Below are 24,317 nucleotides of genomic sequence, written 5' to 3'. Positions count from 1 at the left end.
CAAGATGGGCAAGGAACAGCCGCTGGGATTAACCCACAGGCTGGGAATCACAGACAAGGCATGGTTTTCAATGACCAGCAAGACGACTGTACAAACACAGGGATTAAACACATGGTCTGCTGGTAATCAGGCACTAAACAAGACAGTCATGAGGGCCAGAGAAAGTGAAACTAAATGAACAGAAGTCAAGCAAAACAAAGACAAGGCAGTGAACCCATGGAGACGGGTGCTTGGGCGGTGGCCAAGCATGGCAAAGGCACAGCACACATACATGAAATAAAAGCACAACTTTACTAGAAATAAAACAAGAAAAATCATTTGAGGGCAAAGAAAGCAAAAAGAAAGAAAGAAATAAGAACACTCACAACACAACCACATTAGGCAGAAGATAAATTGAACACAGTCACAATAACAGAGATGATAAATCTATGATTTAAAGCTCAACAAGATTTAGCAAGAAAAGTCATGATTATGTCAAGATTTGGCTACTGTGGCGATATCCTTGCTAACAAACTGTTGCAAAAATCCTAATTTTTAAAATGTTATTTATCTTAATACTAGCTATCATTCGTCAATCTGGCCTAGAGCACAGGAGGAAAATACCATCAAAGACTTTTTTTGTTCAAATTATTTGTTTTGGATCTATGGAGGGTATTCACTGACATCACTTATGTGTTTATGGAGGGTATTCACTGACGTCACTTATGTGTTTATGGAGGGTATTCACTGAGGTCACTTATGTGTTTATGGAGGGTATTCACTGACGTCACTTATGTGTTTATGGAGGGTATTCACTGACGTCACTTATGTGTTTATGGAGGGTATTCACTGAGGTCACTTATGTGTTTATGGAGGGTGTTCACTGACGTCACTTATGTGTTTATGGAGGGTATTCACTAAGGTCACTTATGTGTTTATGGAGGGTATTCACTGACATCACTTATGTGTTTATGGAGGGTATTCACTGACATCACTTATGTGTTTATGGAGGGTATTCACTGACATCACTTATGTGTTTATGGAGGGTATTCACTAACGTCACTTATGTGTTTATGGAGGGTATTCACTGACATCACGTGTTTATGGAGGGTATTCACTGACATCACTTATGTGTTTATGGAGGATATTCACTGAGGTCACTTATGTGTTTATGGAGGATATTCACTGAGGTCACTTATGTGTTTATGGAGGGTGTTCACTGACATCACTTATGTGTTTATGGAGGATATTCACTGAGGTCACTTATGTGTTTATGGAGGGTATTCACTGAGGTCACTTATGTGTTTATGGAGGGTATTCACTGACATCACTTATGTGTTTATGGAGGGTATTCACTGACATCACATGTGCTTATGGAGGGTATTCACTGACATCACTTATGTGTTTATGGAGGGTATTCACTGACATCACTTATGTGTTTATGGAGGGTATTCACTGATGTCACTTATGTGTTTATGGAGGGTGTTCACTGACGTCACTTATGTGTTTATGGAGGGTATTCACTGACATCACTTATGTGTTTATGGAGGGTATTCACTGAGGTCACTTATGTGTTTATGGAGGGTGTTCACTGACATCACTTATGTGTTTATGGAGGATATTCACTGAGGTCACTTATGTGTTTATGGAGGATATTCACTGAGGTCACTTATGTGTTTATGGAGGGTATTCACTGAGGTCACTTATGTGTTTATGGAGGGTATTCACTGACATCACTTATGTGTTTATGGAGGGTATTCACTGACATCACTTATGTGTTTATGGAGGGTATTCACTGACGTCACTTATGTGTTTATGGAGGGTATTCACTGACATCACTTATGTGTTTATGGAGGGTGTTCACTGACGTCACTTATGTGTTTATGGAGGGTGTTCACTGACGTCACTTATGTGTTTATGGAGGGTATTCACTGAGGTCACTTATGTGTTTATGGAGGGTATTCACTGACATCACTTATGTGTTTATGGAGGGTGTTCACTGACGTCACTTATGTGTTTATGGAGGGTATTCACTGACATCACTTATGTGTTTATGGAGGGTATTCACTGAGGTCACTTATGTGTTTATGGAGGGTATTCACTGACATCACTTATGTGTTTATGGAGGGTGTTCACTGACGTCACTTATGTGTTTATGGAGGGTGTTCACTGACGTCACTTATGTGTTTATGGAGGGTGTTCACTGACGTCACTTATGTGTTTATGGAGGGTATTCACTAAGGTCACTTATGTGTTTATGGAGGGTATTCACTGAGGTCACTTATGTGTTTATGGAGGGTATTCACTGACATCACATGTGTTTATGGAGGGTATTCACTGACATCACTTATGTGTTTATGGAGGGTATTCACTGACATCACTTATGTGTTTATGGAGGGTATTCACTGACGTCACTTATGTGTTTATGGAGGGTGTTCACTGACATCACTTATGTGTTTATGGAGGGTATTCACTAACGTCACTTATGTGTTTATGGAGGGTATTCACTGACATCACTTATGTGTTTATGGAGGGTATTCACTGACGTCACTTATGTGTTTATGGAGGGTATTCACTGAGGTCACTTATGTGTTTATGGAGGGTGTTCACTGACGTCACTTATGTGTTAATGGCGGGTGTTCACTGACATCACTTTTGTGTTTATGGAGGGTGTTCACTGGTCACTTATGTGTTTATGGTGGGTGTTCACTGGTCACTTATGCATCTGAATATGTCATAACATCCTACAACATGGCTGTGTTCATTAGGGAAAACGAAACCAGCAATGAAGCGAGCGAATATCTGCTTAAATTAAAAGCCATCGGACTTGACAGAGATTGATCCAAATGAACCGTATTTAGATTTTGTTGCCAGGGAATCACAGTAAGCAAATCCTACAAAGGCCTTGCTGCTTGGCCAAGTCAGGATGTGCTGGTGAAAGTGACCTGGCCATCAGTGGATATTCTGGTTGTATATAATGTGTAAATTTGTACAAATATTTATATTTTATATTTTGTGTATATTTGTATATTTGTATTTTGTTAGCTACAATTTTATTTGAAAAACTGTAAACTAGCTAGACTTAATTTGTACTTAGGTAACATTGCCACTAAGAAAACAAACTCTCCTCTGATGTTACCATTAAATCTAGCATAAAGTATAAATTCTTGTGGTCATCGTGAACTTTAATGTTTCTTCATTCCAAGTTTAATGTTCAAATCTACAAAGTTATCTGACTAGCTGTCTAAACTGGGTTTATCTTACTAGAGAACAAAGGCTTCTTTTTTCTTTAGCTTTCAGTGGTCTGTAAAAAGATAGCGCCGAATTCTCACTGTTAATCACACAACAGCTCTTACATATTATAGATAGTTTTGTTTGCACGGCATTCACTGCCACTCAGTGAGCATAAGTGCAGTGAAGCTCACTGTAAGGGGCTAGTGGGGGGCAGTGATGTAGAGGATTATACAATACATTATTGTAGGTGTGAAGCAGAATGTTATGGATACCAGAGAAAACAAGGGTGGCTATGGCATAGCCAATGCAGCTCGGAGACACCCGTCTTTCCCGGAGTGAGCGTGATGCTCAGATGCCGGAAGTGAAGTGTCTGTACTGCGGAAGCTCAGGTCATCTCTGCCCAGCTTGTCCTGAGCTCCAGGGAAAAGACAACATCCGTCAGGGCAGGGAGGACCTCTCATGTGTCTGAAACACATTTCCAGGCATTTGTGGACTCTGGGGCAGTGGGCTGCTTTCTCGACACTGGGTTGTCCCACTGGATGAACTCCTACCCATTGCTGCCATTTATGGCCGGTCCCTTGAGCCAGGGGTTGTTAGTCATCAGACCCGTCCAGTTACGTTGCGAGGGAAGCCCTTGACAGATACGTTTTCGTCTACTTAGACGACAGCCTAATATACAGCCAAATGGTAGATGAACATGTCACCCATGTTAGATGGATCCTCCAGCTTCTGGTCGAGAACCACCTCTTCGTCAAGCTGGAGAAGTCAGTGTTCCATGCCCGTACCATCTCCTTTTTGGGATTTATCATCTCTGACAATATGTTGTGCATGGACCCCTCCAAGGTGTGGGCTGTAGAGAACTGGCCTAGACCCACCTCGGTGCATCTGGTCCAATGCTTCCTGGACTTCACAAATTTTTACCGCAGGTTCATTAGGAACTTTAGCACAGTTGCAGCCCCACCGATCATGTTGACCAGGAAGGTGTCGGGTCGGTTCTGCTGGCCCACAGAAGCCCAGCAGGCGTTTGATGAACTGAAATGGCATCTGATCAAGGCTCCTATTCTTCAGCTCCTTGATGCCGAGCTTCTGTTTATCGTTGAGGTGGACGCATCTGAATTGGTGCAGTTCTATCCCAATGGTCTGGAGAGAACAAAAAACTGCATCCCTGTGCCTACTTCTCTTGACATCTGTCCAGAACGGAAGCAGAACGGAAATATGATGTGGGGGACTGCGAATTACTGGTGGTCAAGCTTGCCGCCGAGGAATGGGGACACTGGCTGGAGGGGGCAAAACACCCCTTCCTGGCCTGGACGGACCACAAAAACTTGGCCTCTGGCTTCCATCCCCAATCCAACGGCCAGACCGAGAGAGTTAACCAGGACCTGGAGTGCACCCTCCGCTGTCTGGCCTCTTCCTGCCCATCCTCTTGGTCTGAGCCCCTATTTTGGGTGGAGTTCATCCACAACACCCTGTGGCACACCTCTTTAGGCATGTCACCAGTTGAGTGGCAATTCAGGTATGCTCCACCCATGTTTCCTGACCAAGAGGCTGACTAGGGTGTACGGTCTGCTGAGCAGACAGTCAGGCGCTACCGACTATCCTGGCAAAGGGCACGCAGGGCTCTCTTATCCACTGCTGCTGCTCAAAAGTGTTACACCGGCAAGAGACAGTGACCAGTGCCGACCTATTGGCCAGGACAGCGGGTTTGGCTATTGGCTAAGGACCAGTCTCTGCGTGCGTGTCCTCGCAAACTTGCTCCTCGCTACATCGGGCTGTTCAAGGTTCTCCTTGCCCTTTCCCCGTCCACCCCACCTTCCACGTGTCTCGCCTTAGGCCTGTATCGTGTCTGGTGGGCCTCTCCGACCTGCCAGGCCTGCGCATGGTGGACGGTGCACCGGCGTACACGGTCAAGCATCTCTTGGACATCCGGCGGGTTCCTGGTGGAGTCCAGATTTTGGTGGACTGGGAGGGATACGGGCCTGAGGAGCAGTCCTGGGTCCCCTCCTGTCACATCCTGGACTGTGAACTCATTCGAGCTTTTCGGCGGGATCATGTGGCTGGCCTTGGGACATCAGGAGCCGCCCCTTCTGTGGGGGGTACTGTAAGGGTTGGCACCAGGCCAACCACACTACTAATCAGGCTTGATGCCCAACAGCTGGGCTAGAGCTATAAAAGCCCAGTGACCCAGTTATTCAGTGCTGGGTCTTTGCTAATGTTTTGAGCCAAGCTCCTAGCCGGTAACTTCAGGTATTGAGGTCTCTGAGCCCTTGGGCTACACCTCATTTCTTCCCTGCGAGGTTGTCGAGGTTTTTACACATCCCCTCCCCTCTCCAGTTTACCCCTTTTGAGTCTGTCTCTCCCCCAAGGCTTCCCTTAGCCATTAAAGTTCCTCCCCATTTTCTGGTTTTGTTTGGGAAGTTTTTTTTCACTTTGTTGCTTATTGGTTTGGTTGCTGGTTAATAAATGTCTCATGTATCTTGTATGTATTGTCCTGTATACAGCAGTTACTCACTGGTGGTAGGGAGTGGCTGCCAATTTGTCTTTATACAAGTATAGTCAGTGTAGTCATTATGCATTTGTTTTTGTTATCTTAGTCATTTGTCTTTTTGTTTCTAGTGTGGTTTTGTTTTTGTGTTGGCCTAGGAAACTCCTGAAGCTACTGAACCAGTTTCTTGCATATTTCTGTATCTAAACACCAAACTTGTAAATGCAACTGAGCTTTGCCATCAACCTGTTTCTCTAGCTTGCATTCCATTATTAATTATTACCGCTCTTGCACTCAAATCCTATGTTATGGCCTCCCAGCCTAGACAGGGTGGTAACAACACTGATAATGATGCCGTTAGCATGGGAAAAATACTTGGAGGGGAGTAGCTGATTTTAAGATGTTCTTCTCCAATGAAAGTAATCAGTTTTGAGTAGCAGAACACACCGACAGTAAACAGAAAGAAGGAAAGAAGTAGAGAGCATTGTACTGAAGCTACGATCTGTAGCGACATTTTGGAATCTTATATAGTATGTCTCGCATGTTTGTGCTCAATGGTAGACATCCGTAGATCAAATCCAAAACTCCATTACTCAGTCCCTCTTGCAAGTAGTAAGTGGGGAATAGATAGATCGCTGTTCTCCTGCCATGCAATTGCCGTATAGCACAGTTACAAGAAGGTGTTCATAGTTCTATCTGGATACATTATTTTGATTGTAAACCATTCATTTGCATCCATCTACAATCCATCCATCTATCCATATGTCCATCAATCCATATATCCATCCATCCATCCATCCATCCATCCATCCATCCATCCATCCATCCATCTACATCTACCAATGAGGCTTACCACCTACTTGTAATAGTATGAAATGGACTCTTCTATGGATGGAGAACATAGAGGAGGAATGTGCCTCTATCACAGCCTGTGGTCATTCCCCCCTACATCATTGAAAGCTCCATGGATCCTCCTACTTACTGCCCCAGTCTCAAGCAGGCAGCCACAGGCAGTCATAGGGATGCTTTCTGCTTATGTAATAAACCTTGATGGTCTCCCAAGTACATCATGTTCACAATGGTTAATGGTTAAAGATCTTGGTGCAATTATGGATCCCATTTTCTTGTTTGAAGTTCATGTAAATAATACATCTATGACAGCCTTTTTCCACCTCAGGAATATTGCAGGATGGGTTCCCCCTGGTTCATATTCTGAGCCTTGGTTCCTCTCAAGGTTTCTTCGTCATTCTCTAAGGGAGTTTTTCTTTGCCACAGTTGCCTTTGGCTTGTTCACTGGAGGTGTGAAACCAGACTGTTTTATAAATTGCTGTGTAAATTCATTTGATGTGACTCAAAGCAAATTTACAGTAATTCTACTGATTTCTCTATGTAGATCCAGAAGTTCACTTGGTATTTTTCGTGTGACATTGTTGTGTCCTCAAGATAGATCACTATCCCCATTCCCTTAATATGTTAGAATTAACAAATGACCAAAGAAATGTCATAAAATCCTCAGAAAATGTTGCACTGGATTCATTATCTGCTGTTGTTGTGCACTCACTCAGTTTGAGAAGTGTCAGTGTGGGCAGAGATGCCGCTCAACATTTCTTTTAGAACCTGACCCAGATAAACACATACTTTAACAATAAATGCTTCTGGAATAAACACAGGACAGTAAATGAAAATAGAAGCATGTAAGATTAACAGTAAATTAAGAGGAAGGAGGAAATAGACTGCTGTGAAATGTCTAACCCCACCTCTGGGATGGGGTCAGGGTGAGCCATTCAGATTCTCTATAAAAGTCTTCCAGCATAGCAGGATGTTCAGTTAAACCTCTCTTACAGCTGCAGTTCAGGATCTGCATGTTAAATATTTGCATTCATTACGATTTTTCAAGGTTGTATCTTCTGCTCTTCTGGTGATTTTGTGGGTTTGTGGGAGTGTGTGTGCGTGTGCGTGTGTGTGTGTGTATGTTTTTTTACTTTAATAAGTAACTGTCTTGGAGTAGGTGATTAGCAGAGATAGGATGCTTAAGAACTTGTCCACTGTTTAATATTATGCATTATATTAATTTTGCTTACAGTCAAAATCCTATTCAGCGCCGTCTGTAGATGCTTTTCTGTGTGTTTTTATAATGCTGTGTGAAATTGTTAGTCACACTATGGGTGTATTTGAAGGAAAAAAAACTACACTACTCCTTTGTTGTGAGAAGTAAGCAGCAATATTTACTAAGCCAGCGGAAATGTGCTCAAGAAATTTTATTTACTTATTTTTAATTTATTATTTTTCTTTTAAAAAGTAAGTGTTAAATGACCAGTTGCCATGTGAGGTTTCTGTGAGTTATTTATCATTGCAGTTCAAGACGTTTTACAGAAAAGAACTCCTTACCTTGGTTTTAGCTGCACACCAAGGGATTGTGAGCTAAATGCATCTGGATTGCTGTGTTTCAGAGATGAAATTCTTCATCTGCACTCTGTTGCTGCCGTTGTGCCACATATACAGTGATCCTGTAACAGGTAAAGCAATACAGGCCAACCATATCTCAAACATCTCACTAGACACATGCTGAAACTTACTGAGGATGTGTCTGTGCATGTGTATGTGTACAGTGGGATGCAATTGCCAATGCTAAAAAACTTGAAATGCTTAATGTGCTGGGGAAGAATTTTTAAAGAACATTTTTCCTTCAAAATGCAAATTTTAAAAAATCAATACTACATCACAGATCTGTCCCAGATTTAAATAATGTGTTCTTGAATACTAACCATGGGATGTATTAAATTGAGTTCTAAATTACCTTATTCCTACATATTTATAATAAAACCTCCTGCAGAGTCTTAGTGTGGCAGTTTGTTTCTGTTATTGCATGTGTATCTGTAATCCTGACCCGGCTGTAATATGGGTCTGTAATCCTGACCCGGCTGTAATCTGGGTCTGTAATCCTGACCCGGCTGTAATCTGGGTCTGTAATCCTGACCTGGCTGTAATCTGGGTCTGTAATCCTGACCCGGCTGTAATCTGGGTCTGTAATCCTGACCCGGCTGTAATCTGGGTCTGTAATCCTGACCCGGCTGTAATCTGGGTCTGTAATCCTGACCCGGCTGTAATCTGGGTCTGTAATCCTGACCCGGCTGTAATCTGGCTCTGTAATCCTGACCCGGCTGTAATCTGGCTCTGTGTAGGGTCTGTAGAGGAAGGCTTGGGCAGGCCTTTCATCCTGGATTCCATTGAAGAAGCCAAAAGACTCGTAGACGATGCGTACTTGTACTCTCGTCAAGAGTGAGTCAGCGTTTCTTTCATCAGCAGTATTTTTAACAGACTTTATTTAGAGATATATTATATTTTGCCCATGCCAAAATGTACTATACAGAAAACATTTTAATATTTGTCAAAAATATATTGCAATTTATTGCATGCATGTGCTTGATTTATGTAGGAGTCTAGCGAGGGTGCGTGTGGATGGCTACATCAAACCCACAGATAAATTGCGTCTGATGAAGCAGCCGTCCCGCCGAACACGGGAGGTTGTACGAGCGGCTGACTACCTGGAACAGACGCTCAGGATCCTTACTGAGAAAACCCACCATGCACACAAGAGATCCATTAATGCAACAGGTCTGACACACACATCAAGTTTCTCTCTCTCTCTCTCTCACACACACACACACACACACACACACACACACACACACACACACACACACACACACACAGAGGTACTGACTAAGGTCCCCAAGTATCTGTCTTATTTTATTGTTCTTATAATTGGTTCTTAATGCATTTGTTATTATTATTATTATTTTTTGCATTGGCATCTTTTTAAAATCTTTGAAGGATCTGATCAAAACTGAACCCAAATGTGTCTTGTTAAAGTGCTGCTGTGTGTTCACCTTGTTTGTTTGTTCTGTCTGTCAGCACTGATAACCCCTGATGAGCTCTCAACTATTGTGCGTCTGACTGGCTGTGCTGCTCAAGTCCGGCCCCCTTCATGTAGGACCACGCCCCTCGTCAACAAATACCGCACAGCCACCAGTGTCTGCAACAATCAGTAAGCAGTGTTCTGCCCTGTTCTGCCCTGTTCTGCCCTGCTCTGCCCTGTTCTGCCCTGCTCTACCCTGTTCTGCCCTGCTCTGCCCTGTTCTGCCCTGCTCTACCCTGTTCTGCCCTGCTCTGCCCTGTTCTGCCCTGCTCTGCCCTGTTCTGCCCTGCTCTGCCCGGAAGACCTATCGGCTGCACTGACTGGGGAATTTCAGTGTGAACCTACATGTCAAGGGTTATGTTTGTTTCAAAACAATGTCATTGTGTCCTTGAGCAAAATAGTAGACTCCTAGGGCACTAGTCCTGTGATCTTAAATCATATCATATCATACATCATATCATATCATATCATATCATATCATATCATATCATATCATATAACCTTATATTCAACACCCTTATATGTTACCTAGTTTCTTAGATTGTTAGATTATTCTTTCATTGTGTTAGTAAACAGCTGAAGCTGGTTAATTATCATGTAATTCTATGGTATCGTTTTTGCTGTGGATGCAAATTTCATGGCAAACTCACTGTGCTCCTGCTTAAAATGAATGAACAAATGTTAATATAACAGCTTCAGGGTTAAGGGTATCAAAGTCTCAGTATAACATTAGAATGGCTAATTTTGGTATCCTGAATCTCTAGGAAGAATCCACTCCTTGGTGCATCAAACACACCCTTGGCTCGTTGGCTACCCGCTAGTTATGAAGATGGCATCTCACAGCCCAAAGGATGGAACCCTGGCAAGCTCTATAATGGTGTCCTACTGCCTCTGGTATGACAGAAACCTGTTTTGTTTTATTAAGCATTGTGATGTCAGCCAGGTGAGCCCAGACTCAGTTGAGGTCTGTTCTCTTCCTCCAGGTGAGGCTGGTGTCGAACCGTATTCTGAGCACGCAGGACGCCGATGTGCAGGGTGACAGCGAGTACACACACCTGGTCACCTTCTTCGGCCAGTGGAACGACCACGACCTGTCTCTTACACCCCAGACCCCCAGCATCCGGTCCTTCGACAATGGCATCGCATGTGACCAGAGCTGCCAGATGTCTGAGCCCTGCTTCCCCATCCAGGTCGGCTCACGGGAAAACTTGCCTTTCCACACATATATCCACTCTTCCACTAATTCCATTTCTGTATTTAAATCCATTCGAGATTACAATTCCACCACGATATCAAAATGACCATTATTACATTAATTTCTGCAGTGTAAACTACACTTGAGTGTACTCTGTCTACAAGTTAATGTAATAAGAATTATGTTAATAATCTAACTAGAAGAATTATGCATGATTACAATAACAAGATCATGTTTACTGATAAATAGTTCCAGTGGCATCATAGCAATGTTGTTTGTTTCCTTAACAAAATATGGTTTAATCCACAACATTGTGAGTAATCGCCTCCAACATGTTGTTTAGATTCCATCTGGAGACCCCCGTCTACCCACCGGCCCCAACAGCTGCCTGCCTGTGTTCCGCTCGGCGCCAGCCTGCGGATCCGGTAACGGTGCCTACATTTTCGGGGGAGTACCCGTAGAGAGGGAGCAGATCAACTCACTGACCGCGTTCCTGGACGCGGGCCAGGTGTACGGCTCTGATGAGTCGCTGGCACAAAGCCTCCGTGACCTCTCCAATGACTTGGGCCAACTGCTTGTCAACAACCAGTTCCAGGACAACGGGCGTGAGCTTCTGCCCTTCACCAAGGTGGTCAGCAACATTTGTGCCACACGCAGACACACTCTCAACGACTCGAACCTACAGGAAGTACCGTGCTTCATCGCAGGTTGGTTTTGCTTCTGGTCTCTGCCGTTAGGCGCAGAAATGGGTTATGTTCTAGTTTGAATCGTTCTGTTTTGTATGCTGTAAATGCGCATACACACACACACACACACACACACACACACACACACACACACACACACACACACACACACACACACACACAAGAGCAAAACAGCAGTTTTAACATTACAGTGCTCTGGTGAAACAATGTCTGAATGCATCTTCAGTGCAAAGTAAAAACTGAACAAATATTGATGATAAAGCACTTTTTACACTTCAGTTGTTCAGACAATCTTTTAATAAACCAACATCAAAGAAAGTGAAGCATAAAGCAGAAAGAAGAGGCAGACTCCTCAGAACAGTGTAAATCCAGTGCGTGTGCAGACTCCTCTGAACAGTGTAAATCCACCCAGTGTGCAGAGTTCTCTGAACATTGTAAATCCACCCAGTGTGCAGACTCTTCCGAACAGTGTAAATCCAGCCAGTGTGCAAACTCCTCTGAAGAGTGTAAGTCCACCCAGTGTACAGACTCCTCCGAACAGTGTAAATCCAGTGTGTGTGCAAACTCCTCAACTGGCCCCCTCTTCCTCGCTGCAGGTGATGCCCGTGTAGATGAGAACATCGCTCTTACCTCCCTGCATACGATATTCCTGAGGGAGCACAACCGGTTGGCCCGAGTCCTGCGCCTCCTCAACCCCCACTGGAGCGGTGAGACGCTTTACCAAGAAGCTCGCAAAATCATGGGGGCCTACCTTCAGGTACAGCTCGCCCACACACACACACACACACACACACACACACACACACACACACACACACACACACACACACACACACAGATTGACCAGGCATTATGACTGGTTATGACTGACTGTAATTGATAACAGTCTATCCCCTTTGCAGATCATTGTGTTCAGGGACTACCTGCCACATATCTTGGGCCCAGATACCATTAAGAAGCAGCTTGGTCGTTACCCTGGCTACAACCCCGACGTTGACCCGAGCATCGCCAACGTCTTCGCCACTGCAGCCTACCGCTTCGCCCACCTGACCATCCAGCCTCTCGTCTTCCGTCTGGACGAAAACTTCAAGAACCACCCGCAATTCCCCAGTGTTCCTCTTTTCACTGCTTTCTTCTCACCATGGAGGGTGATCTTTGAAGGTGAGCTCATGGCGTCTCGTTACACGCGTCTCAAGCTCCATGCTTGATTTCCTCAGGTGAAATGATGTTGGGACTGTGAAGTTAATTCAGCAGTACACTCCCATCCTGCTCTTCCTCCCCTGCTACGGCACACAGGTGGAATCGGGTGAAAAAACTCTGAACTGACACCCCAGTCCTGGAGTTGTCCATTCCTACTTTAGTGTGTAGTAGAATGTCATCCTGAATAATTCTTTGCTGAATCCCTGCCTCCAGGTGGCGTCGACCCTCTGATACGTGGTCTGATTGGTCGGCCAGCTAAGTTGAACACACAGGACCACATGCTGGTGGATGCACTGAGAGAGAAATTGTTTACTTTCACCAGCCACATCGCCATGGACCTGGCATCCCTTAACATGCAGAGGGGCCGTGATCACGGCCTGCCAGGTACGGAGACATTCATGCCCACATGATTGCACCCATACACGCATGTTCTCTCCCACACACACATGTACGCATAGCTAGTTTTCAACTACTGTTCTTGTGCAATCCAAGTGGTCTTTGTGCTAATCACTACAAGTTGGCTGCGTGCACTCCAAGCACAAAAGTGTACACAAGTGTGATGATTCAGTGATGCAGTGGTTCAGTGGAGTTCAATCCTGGACCTTAAACTGTAATCCAGTGCAGGATTTTGATGTACTCTTTAGTTTATTGAACAGGTAATGTGACTGTTTGGCCATGTTTTGATCATCTGCAACTCCTAGGTGAAGAAAAGTGGAAAATGTGCAGGACGCAGATGTTGGGGACTGGAATTGGGATTGTGTAGTGTACAGTTGTGTTTCTTTGTCTTTAGGTTATAGTGCATGGCGGAATTTCTGTGGGCTGTCCGTCCCTAAGAATGAGACTGACCTGGCCCATGTGCTGAACAACACAGACCTGGCTCACAGACTCATCTCACTCTACGGGTCTCCTGCCAACATAGACGTTTGGCTGGGGGGCGTGGCAGAACCCTTTGTCCCTGGGGGGCGTGTTGGTCCTCTGTTCGCCTGTCTCATTTCAACCCAGTTCAAGAACATCCGCCAAGGAGACAGGTGCTGTGCGGGAGGAGTGGCTGCAGCTCGGGTGGCGCTTTGGGAAACGAAATGACCTCGTTCTTTGAGCAACGGGGATTAAATAGACTTGCAGGAATGCTTTTAACATGAATGTCTAAAGTAAGGTTTGTATGTGTGTGTGTGATTTGGGTTGATCTGCATCCAGGCTGTGGTGGGAGAAGGATGGAGTTTTTACCAGAAGACAGAGAGCTGCTCTGAGGTCTGTTTCAATGTCCCGTATAATCTGTGAGAACACAGGCATCAAGAGTGTCCCTGCAGACCCATTCCGCTTCACATCCAGCACGACAGATTTCATCAGCTGCAATGAAATTCTGCCCCTGGATCTCAGACCCTGGATTGAACTGGGTAAAGACCAATGCAAACACATACTAACAGAACTAGAGCTTTCCCCGCTCAGTGCTTCCCCATGCCCTGGACAATCTCCAGAGTAAATATGTTTTCATGTTTAGCCATTTTTCTTCCAGTGTTAGTCACTTCCCTTCCTCGTGTGCCTCATTCACACAACACCCACTAAAGTGTTGCTGAACTGAAACACACATTCAATCAAGCACCTGTAACTGAACTAACCCAGGCCTGGACTAACGCAGGGCTGGACTAACCCAGACCTGGACTAACCCAGAGCTGGACTAACGCAGGGCTGAACTAACGCAGGGCTGGACTAAACCAGGGCTGAACTAACGCAGGGCTGGACTAACCCAGGGCTAGACTAACGCAGGGCTGGACTAACCCAGGGCTGAACTACCGCAGGGCTGGACTAACCCAGGGCTGGACTAACGCAGGGCTGGATTAACCCAGGGCTGGACTAACCCAGGCCTGGACTAACCCAGGGCTGGACTAACACAGGCCTGGACTAACCCAGGGCTGATATAGCCCATCAGTGGGAGTCCATGCAGAAGACCCTGGCCTCATCCTGCTGAGCTTTTCTGAGCTAAGAATTATATCTGTATGATTTCAGAGGTGTTGGCTTATCTCTGGTCTTTTAACCTTTTAGGTGAACATTACAGCTACAGACAATTCGACGGAGATGAGGTTAGCCAAGAATCTTCCTCTCTGAATGGGTTTAATCATGTGGGGTGTGTTACACTGTTATAATTTTACACTGATCAGAGATCTGGGAGCTCTTTTTGCTAGAACATGGCATTTTGGACCCCCTTGAAAATAAGATGTTACATCTCAAGGGGCTATCCATTCAATAAAATCAAATCAGTTCCAAATAGGCACTTTGCCAGTGCTAGGCCTTTTCAGGACAGCATACTAAACCTCTTTCCTTTAATTGCTTCGGTGAAGAATTCTCTCATTACTGCCATTATAATCATCTCTAGTTGTTTCCTTTTAAATGATAGGTTCACCTGCTATAAATTCAATGAATCTGATTTTTTCTTGTTTGTTTATTTTTAACCCTTCATCTTCAGATGGAGAGCCGGGAGAGGGACCTCCAGGACCTAGAGGACTCCCTGGAGAATCAGGTAGCCTGTTTAACCATGAACTGTGCTTCACCCAAACATTCCCTGTCCTAAAATATGTATCGATAAAAAACAGGAATGTTGGCTGGTGGTTGCCGGATAGCAGCATGTAACTGGTGCTGCCACATGTACAATTGCACAATTTCCTTTTTTCATATTCCCATTCTCTTTCTCTTTCTCCCTCTCTCTCACTCTTTCTCTCACACCTCTCACTCTACCTTCCCTCTCTCTCATTCCCCAGGACTAACAGGGCCCACTGGACTCGCTGGACCCCCTGGACCCGCTGGACCCGCTGGACCCACTGGACCCGCTGGACCCGCTGGACCCGCTGGACCTCCTGGCCCAGCTGCTAACATCACAACACCCCAGTCTGCTTTCTCCATGTTGCTCGGTTTCTCTTTCATTCCCCTTTCCTCTTCCTCATCCCGGGTTATCACCTTCCGCCAGACCGTCTACAATGACCTGAACGATTACAACCCGGGAACGGGCAGGTTCACCTGCCCCACGCCCGGCGTGTATGAATTTCAGTTCTTCTGCGCCGCGTCTCGCAGCGTGGGTACCGTGTCTCTGATTCGCAATGGCTCCGTGGTGCTGAGGAGTGCAGAAGTGCAGAATCCCAGCAGAGTGACCTACAGCGGACAGACTGTGCTGCTCCTGCATACAGGAGACCGCGTATGGCTGGAGGCGAGCCTGGGCAGCAACGGCCTCTTCTCTGAGAGCTACTTCACCGGTCACCTGCTCTTCACTCAAGTTTAGCGCAATATGTGATTCCCTCAAGCACCCGTGGACAACCACACACACCTACACATGCTCATGGTCACACACCTTGCCTGCCTCTCAGGGCTTTTTCTCTGGACACTTCTACATGCCTCATCCTGCACTGGTAACGCTCCCGGTAACAAGACCACTCATTATCCATGTCTGTCTGTAGCAATACCTACATGTTATATTACAAATACAGTTGTTACATTTGTTTTTAATTTTTAGTTTAATTTTAAAGTGTATTTAATATTTAAAAATATCAAGAACATCTTGTAAATGTAAAAATTAAAAATGTAACATCTTTGAATAAATAACCACTGATTCATATGCACTGTACTGATGTCCTGGCTTACGGAAAATGTTTTTTTTTAAAATAAAAATAAAATAAAGCACAATGTGTACTTTAGGTATCGTTTGACCTCTATAATAATATTGGTTTACTGCTTGCCCAGTCTGAAAAGCCAAATAACCACAAACAAGTGTGAAGCAAGCAAAAATAATAAGGATCGTTTCAAGTCCAAATGCCTCTTGTTCTACATAGTGCACTATGTAAAAGGCATTATTCTAGCTGTATACTGCACATTTCAAAAACATGTGCGACATTTCAGATTTAGTCCAGAATTACACAGAATTACTTCAAATTTAGCCTTGGAATGATGCAGGCCTGGAGCTCTCAAATCTTTGAATTTTATTTCTTATTTATATTTTCCATGTCTCCAAGATTATGTTGACTCCTATTTTCAAGGAGTACATTTTTGTTTTCTTAGCCACACTAATTATATACACCGAACAGCACTATATAAGCCTCTAGGGCTTTTGCCTTCTAATTAGATTTAATTTCCCGCCATACTATACATTTATGGTTGTCTAAATTATTTAATTCAGTATTATGTCTTATTGAATAAAATAATTATTATTTTTATTCGATCTTTTATTTTGAAATATTTTGCGGAACGCGACCAGAAGTGACTGCCGTCATTGCGCCTGTTTTCACATGTTAGAAGTGTGTTGCAAGTTAGCTAACGTATGTAAATATTTAAAAGTTTTCCAAGTGCAGAGTTTGTACATTTTAGATCTCCGGATATTTGTACTGAGGATTTTTTTTTTTGTTAGCTGGTTAGTGAGCATGGATAATGCAGCATGTTTAACAAGGGCATTGGTAGCGTTGGCTAGCTAGGCTAGCTAGTTAGTGACATCTCTATAGTCTATATGATGTAGTGATGGGAGAGTATTTTTTAAATGTTAGGTTAGCTGATTAGTTAAATTAGTATTAAAGATAGTACAACAATCTAGTGAATGTCATCGTTTGATGGCACTAGCTGTGTAGCTACTTTTGAGCAATAGAAGTTAGCTGGTAGACTACATCACACTGCATCACACGTGATGTTTGTAAAACCTTTGCCATAACCAAATTGAATTCTTTTTTGTGTACTGATTTCTGATTTTTGCCTTATTTAAAGAAATTCACGGAATTAATTACATAGAAAACGTAGCTATATGAGCTTTGATCTAGTGATCTACAATATTTATATCGATACGCCAGTAAGCCGTTTATTAACCCTTCTTTTTGGCACGTCATCGTTTCCACTGCACAATAGGCTATTCCACACGCTTGGTTCTCTACGTTCTTCATGCCAATGAGATTTCAAACGTTCATAAACTTCAGACTGCCACTCACCAGTCGATTGGTCCTGGACACTAGAGGTTGGTGCTCATTTTAAGTAGTTTTAAAACATGCTTTACATGCAGTTCTAGTAATGCTAGTTTACTTTTTGTATTTGTATTTGAGCTTCTCATGTACTGTTAATCCCGTTACTCCCACTATTTTGACTTGCCAAATGATTCTAATTACTCATACATTTTCATAGAGCTCATATATTTCCCTTAAGAAGTCAAACCAAGTCCATTGTTTTGAAACGGTCAAGTTTGCTTGGAGCAGAACAGGTTTGTCTGCCTTTCCTAAGAGTCTCCTTAAGAATATTTTAATATGTGCCCCCAAGACCCATAACTTTAATAATTATATATTTAGTAAGAGGACATTTCATTATGGAACATTATAATTCCACTCAGAGCACCATGGTAAGCAAAACATTACATTCATTTTGAATAATTGTTTTATAGCATCAGTATGAAACAGCCAGCAGTATTATCAACAATTTTTTATGAATGAAAGTCACGTGATAAAATGGGAAGGCTAGAGTATTATTGCTGGTATCAGTTAGAGTTTTGGTTTCAGTATAGATTTGAAAATGTAAGTGGTTATTTAATGGCTTACTTCCTCACACTGAGTTGTGCTGCCATCAGTTTTGAGGTCATCTTTTTAACCTCTCAGTGAAAGTGTTAAGAAATTTTCTCTCCAACCCAGATTTAAATCAGGATGGCGTCTCCTCCTTCACCGTCACCCCATGACCGCAGCAGACCGGAGGACGAAAACGACCCAGTGGATCAGATGATCTCCAGGACAGGCTGCGCACCACTTCACTATGCCGTCCAGGAGTGCATGGCAGAGCACCAGGACTGGAGACAATGCCAGCCGCAGGTTAAGGACTTTAAAGAATGCATGATGTCATTCCAGAACGCTCAGAGAGAACAGTTGTTAAAACAAAGAGCTACAGGTACAGAGTCGGTCTGATGAAAACACTCCAACTATTAAAGGAATTTAAGACATCATTCATGTGAGTGTCTATGACAATTCGGCATGAATGCATTTTTATTCCATCATAGATTCAAATCAGATTCAGATATAAATTTTTCCTGACAGATTTAATTCATAATTTAAAAAAAAGTTTTGCTGCTAAGTTTTATTATTATTATTATTTTTTTTACATAAATTACTTTTAGATTATTGTGTCCTCTTGTTTTATAAGGATTTTTAATTGTGATATGATATATAACACTATGGTGTATCAACATTGCACTGGAATGTCAACACCACAGTGGACATTAAAACTACCTCCAAACACCTTCCACTGTTTTAAACAAGTGTGAGAGGAAATAGGCCAACTAGCTAATAGGCTTTTCATTCACTTTTACCGTTAATGAGAATTACATGATCTTCTCTTGCACAGGATAAACTAACCATTGTCACAGTGTTGAGGATTCTTTTATTTCTCCAGCACATTTATGTTTCCTCTCACCTTGGTTCTTTTTTAATGAGTAAAAGACTGCATGGTGTTCTGTCTTTAGGGTTATAGAGTATATATGGTAGTATATATGGTATATCGATTTAGTGTAGAAATATTTGTGACAGTTTAGAATTTACAGATGTAGGAGTTTCAGTGCTGATCTTTATATTGCCAAAGAAAGGAAATGATTTTTATTTATGCGTGAATCCTAAAAACAATTCTGCTTGTGATATAAAAAAAGATAAGATTTATATTTTTAAAAAGTCATCATTTTTTTTACATTTAAAAAAAGATGATTTTCTCAGGAGAACAATATGGCAACAGTATTCCCATCAGGCAGTGTTCCTGTTAGTATTATCCCACAAGCCCGTTATCTGATTCCACTGCCCATTTCTCAAGGATTTTGGATGTTGTGATTCACTGGCCACTGCATTGCTCTTTATTTAGAACTTGGGATAAGATAGGAGACAATTTCAGTGTTTGTCAGCATTATATCAGTGGCGTTTAAAGCGAGTTTTAAAGTTCTACAAAATGTTTGGAGTAAGTAGTACACAAATATTGCTGTGGGAGGCTAACACTGCCAGGATATTGTGGTGCTACCAGCTGTTGTGTACAGTGGGCATAAGGAAGAGAAAAAATATCTGAAGATAATTATAGAAACAAAACAGTCTGGGAGAAACAGTCTGGGAGACTGGGGGCTAATTTGTTTGTTTGTTTTTATTTTCACCCATCAAGTTTCTTCATGAGCTCCTTAGTTTTCCATCATGTGCGCAACTCTGCTAGCGTATACGGAATCTGTACTCCATGTTATTAGCAGCTCACTTTGAGGAACATTACTACCACCTACAGACATCCTGTTGATCTGCACAGTATGATCTTGGCAATGTGATGCTACCATACAGAATGAAAATATTTTTTGTCAATATTTTATGCCCCATTGTGAGAACAGTTCATAAATTGCATAACTGACAGCAAATATTATGAGCAATATAACCTCAACAAATATTTAGACAGATGTGTCCACACACACACACACACACACACACACACACACACACACACACACACAGTGGAGCTTTGTTGTTCCCCTCAGTTCAACTCTGGCATGATTTTTGTGGATGAGACCAAGTACAAGAAATGGCAGAAGGATGAAAGTTCCCCCAATAAAGTATAAGTAGGACTTTAGGTGGCAAGACTAAGAGGAGAGGCAAAAATATTAAACCGACAGCTGGTCACCTTCCTGAGCAGCAAGGCTATTGATAGCACAAACAGATGTCCAGGTCAGGCTGCAGTGAGCAAGAATGAAGACAAAATCTCTGCTGAAGCTGGAGGAGAAATTAATAAAAATGAAAACGGCATACAATATTTTTAAAAAGATTTATTAAGAGTCTATGGGTCATTTCTGCATTTGAAGACATTCTTTGTCCCTTTGACATTTTAATGAATAAAACATACATAGTTTGCAAAAATTTAAAAATGGGCACAATATATTTTTGCTTTCTTTCTGAAAAAAACAACAAACTTTTGTTTTTTGAGTAGGAAAAATACAAAAGTAACAAATCCAGTAAAAATGATTAACATTTCTTATCTTAAAATAACCTAATACTCAAATAATTAAAACTCCATCCTGAAGATTCTGCCTTGGTCTTTTTGCTTGTTCTAGGCTGGGACCAACTGGGTAGTTATATTTTTTGTCTTTGAAAAATGATTTTACATTGTGCCTTTTGTTAAGAGCTTTAGTTCTTTAAAGTCAGTTTTCTTTTGAGTTTTTAGTGAATAGCCACTATACTTATGTTTGTAATTAAAACCATAATAACACTCTGTAAGTACATCTTCCTAAGCAATTGGACAGGGGAGATTTCTAACTCTGTTTAAAGGGTAAAGGTGATTGGTTGGCTGCCATGTATAGCTACAGCTTGAAGGTTACAGATATTGGTTTTCATAATGTAGTGTACGTATGTTACGCTCTTGGGCCTTTTCTTTTTAGTTGTTCTTCATGCTGTAGTATTAGAATTCGTTTTTCAGGTTATCCACAAGAGGGCGCACCAAGGACCAGGAAGCTGTCGAGATGACATCATCACAGCAACGGACGACCTGATTGGCTAAAAGGAAAATTAACCTGTTAAAAATCTGTGTCGTGAATGTGTAGGCAGGGTGTCTTGTTCAGTAGACTCCCTGCATGCCACAGTAGACGATGCCCTGCAAGGCTCTGTAAGGCTCTGTGTTGGTACAATTACTGCCTGTGGTAGATACTTTTAGCGATGGTGTGTTGAAGTTGACTGTTCCTTTCTTTCTGCCCCAGGTTCTTTAGAATAGGGCCTTATGACTTATTACTTGCTGTCCAGCTAGGTTCTGCGATAGAGCCTTGGAGATGTACTCGAGCTTTAGAAGCCTTATGCACAAGGCCTCAAGTAGTTACATGAATGCTTCTCTATTAGCAGCATTGAGTTGTTACAGCTAGTGTCAAGTTTAAGTTTGGTTTATTTGTCACATACATAGTCATACACAGTATAACTCGCAGTGAAATGGTGGAGATTGCTCTATCCAAACTGAGGAAAAGAAAACAGGTGCATAGAGAAATATAGATATTCTATATATGTGAAATATATATATGCAAGATAAATATATATATTCTATGTATGTACAAAATATATTAACAATGTATGTACAATATATGTATATTATGATTATATACACAATGTACAATGTATATGGTTGGGTATATATGTACACAATCTACAGAATGTACAGATCCATTTCGTATAATAACATATCTACAGTTGTTGTGTAACAAGGTAATTGAGTATAAATCTATATATACAGATGTACAGATATACAGTTATGTTACATGGTGGTGGTGGTCAGAAAGGACCACTGAGAGTCACTGATAATTAATTGCCTGAAATATTGAGTATTGTTTCTTATTGTTTGGAGTCGTAGGGGTGGGTGCCGTGTTCTTTTTGCTTTGTTGTATTTCTATTTTTGTGATGACTTGAGGGAAGAGTGTATTTTATTTTCTTTTGTTTTAGGGAAGAATGATTGAATCCATTCTAGTAGATTTGTTTTATTTGTTGTGTTGGTGTAAAGCCCACCCTGAAGAAACACTCCTGTTTTAGGTTTAGTTTATGCTGTGTGTCTATATATATTTTGTGTGTTGTTTCCGTACCATCAGAAAACCAATAATACAACACTGAAAATCCTGTACAGAGTGCGTCTCCGTGTTTTTTGTTTTTCCTCAATATTTTCAGATGACAGCAAAAATAAACATTTTTTAGGAAAATCCTCAGTGTACATGTTGGAGAAAAGTCTTACATGAAGGTGAGTGTTTTGGGTCAAAAGTGAAAGGTGATTTCATTTTAAAATTGGAATGTTTTTGCTTTATTAAAGGATGTGCAAATATTTTTTCAAAGGGCCAAACCACAGAACCACAAGTCACAGATCTAACGCAGTATAAAATGAGAACAGGACTAAGATACTGAGTACACAGTGGCATTTTTATGTCCAAAGGACTTGATGTTGAGTAAAGGGAGTGGACTAAGAAGCTCTGAGCAAAGGAGCAGGACACATGAGGGAAGTGTGCAGAAGCTGTAGTGGCTGGAGAGAGGGAGAGTGAAAAGTGCAATGCGATTTTTGTTGTAACAATACTTTTACTGGATTAAAGCATCTACAAACATTTTCAAATGACAAAAATTAGGAATAACTAAAGTTTGAGAGTATTCTTATTAAGGCATAATTTACTGAAAATCTTCTGGGAAGGTAAGTCTATTGTCTTACGTGTTGTGAGTTTTTTAGGTCAAAAGTGCAATGTAAATTTTTGTTGTAAAATTTGCCTGTGTTTACTACATTAAAGCATCTACAAATATATTCAAATGACAAAAAGGTAGGAATATGTAAAGTTTGAGAGTATTTTGATTAATGCATATTTTTGTCAAAATCCTCTGGGAAGGTAAGGCTATTGTCTTACATATTGTGAATGTTTCAGTTCAAAAGTGCAATTTGATTTTGTTGTAAAATTCAACTATTTTACTGTATTAAAGCATCTACAAACATGTTCAAATGACAAAGTAGGAATAAATAAAGTTTGAGAGTATTCTTACTAATGTTTAATATATTGAAAATCTTCTGGGAAGGTAAGGCTATTGTCTTACGTATTGTGTGTATGTTAGGTCAAAAGTGCAATGTGAATTTTTGTTATAAAATTTGACTATGTTTGCTCCATTAAAGCATTTACACACAATTTCAAATGACAAAAAGTAGGAATTACTAAAGTTTGAGAGTATTTTTATTAATGCATATTTTTGTCAAAATCATCTGGGAAGGTAAGGCTATAGCCTTACATATTGTGAATGTTTCAGTTCAAAATTGCAATTTGATTTTGTTGTAAAATTCAACTATTTTACTGTATTAAAGCATCTACAAAAAGTAGGAATAAGTAAAGTTTGAGAGTATTCTTATTAATGTTTCATTTATTCAAAATCTGTGAATGTAAGGTTATAACCTTACATATTGTGATTGTTTCCGGTCAACAGTGCAGTGTCATTTTTATTGCAAAATGTAACTATGTTTGCTCCATTAAAGCATTTACACACAATTTCAAATGACAAAAAGTAGGAATTACTAAACTTTGAGAGTTATTGTTATTACAGTATTAAAGCATCTACAAACATTTTCAAACGACAAAAAGTAGGAATAACCTAAGTTTGAGAGTTTTCTTATTAAGGTATAATTTACTGAAAATCTTCTGGGAAGGTAACGCTATTGTCTTACGTATTGTGTGTATGTTAGGTCAAAAGTGCAATGTGAATTTTTGTTATAAAATTTGACTATGTTTGCTCCATTAAAGCATTTACACACAATTTCAAATGACAAAAAGTAGGAATTACTAAAGTTTGAGAGTATTTTTTTTAATGCATATTTTTGTCAAAATCATCTGGGAAGGTAAGGCTATAGCCTTACATATTGTGAATGTTTCAGTTCAAAATTGCAATTTGATTTTGTTGTAAAATTCAACTATTTTACTGTATTAAAGCATCTACAAAAAGTAGGAATTACTAAAGTTTGAGAGTATTCTTATTAATGTTTCATTTATTCAAAATCTGTGAATGTAAGGTTATAACCTTACATATTGTGATTGTTTCCGGTCAACAGTGCAGTGTCATTTTTATTGCAAAATTTAACTATGTTTGCTCCATTAAAGCA

General features: G+C 41.4%; 2 protein-coding genes across 4 annotated transcripts; both read left to right on the top strand.

The window, feature by feature from the left end:
• Nucleotides 1–7,514: 7,514 nt before the first annotated feature.
• Nucleotides 7,515–16,320, top strand: mpx (myeloid-specific peroxidase). Of its 2 annotated transcripts, XM_035535659.2 has the most exons (16): nucleotides 7,515–7,595; nucleotides 8,149–8,214; nucleotides 8,881–8,977; nucleotides 9,135–9,313; nucleotides 9,614–9,746; nucleotides 10,382–10,511; nucleotides 10,601–10,807; nucleotides 11,156–11,519; nucleotides 12,116–12,276; nucleotides 12,422–12,680; nucleotides 12,933–13,103; nucleotides 13,510–13,747; nucleotides 13,914–14,113; nucleotides 14,760–14,797; nucleotides 15,181–15,234; nucleotides 15,473–15,608. In XM_035535659.2, the coding sequence occupies exons 2-16, from the start codon at nucleotides 8,151–8,153 to the stop codon at nucleotides 15,476–15,478; spliced, it is 2,301 nt and encodes a 766-aa protein (XP_035391552.1). In that variant the 5' UTR covers nucleotides 7,515–7,595; nucleotides 8,149–8,150; the 3' UTR covers nucleotides 15,479–15,608. The 2 variants fall into 2 exon arrangements, with proteins under 2 accessions (XP_035391552.1, XP_035391551.1); XM_035535658.2 differs by lacking the exon at nucleotides 14,760–14,797 and having other exon boundaries at nucleotides 15,473–16,320.
• Nucleotides 16,321–16,918: 598 nt separating this feature from the next.
• Nucleotides 16,919–22,322, top strand: coa4 (cytochrome c oxidase assembly factor 4 homolog). 2 transcript variants are annotated; one of them, XM_035535207.2, is made up of 3 exons: nucleotides 16,919–17,017; nucleotides 17,592–17,697; nucleotides 18,359–22,322. In XM_035535207.2, the coding sequence occupies exon 3, from the start codon at nucleotides 18,371–18,373 to the stop codon at nucleotides 18,623–18,625; it is 255 nt and encodes an 84-aa protein (XP_035391100.1). In that variant the 5' UTR covers nucleotides 16,919–17,017; nucleotides 17,592–17,697; nucleotides 18,359–18,370; the 3' UTR covers nucleotides 18,626–22,322. The 2 variants fall into 2 exon arrangements, with proteins under 2 accessions (XP_035391100.1, XP_035391101.1); XM_035535208.2 differs by lacking the exon at nucleotides 16,919–17,017 and adding an exon at nucleotides 17,029–17,109.
• The last annotated feature ends 1,995 nt before the right edge of the window (nucleotides 22,323–24,317 follow it).

The sequence above is a fragment of the Electrophorus electricus genome, chromosome 19, assembly GCF_041902795.1.
Source record: "Electrophorus electricus isolate QZ-2024a chromosome 19, ASM4190279v1, whole genome shotgun sequence".
In the NCBI taxonomy this organism is placed as follows: Eukaryota; Metazoa; Chordata; class Actinopteri; order Gymnotiformes; family Gymnotidae; genus Electrophorus; species Electrophorus electricus.
Note: the sequence above shows the minus strand (reverse complement) of the source record. Positions and strands in the feature narration are given on the sequence as shown.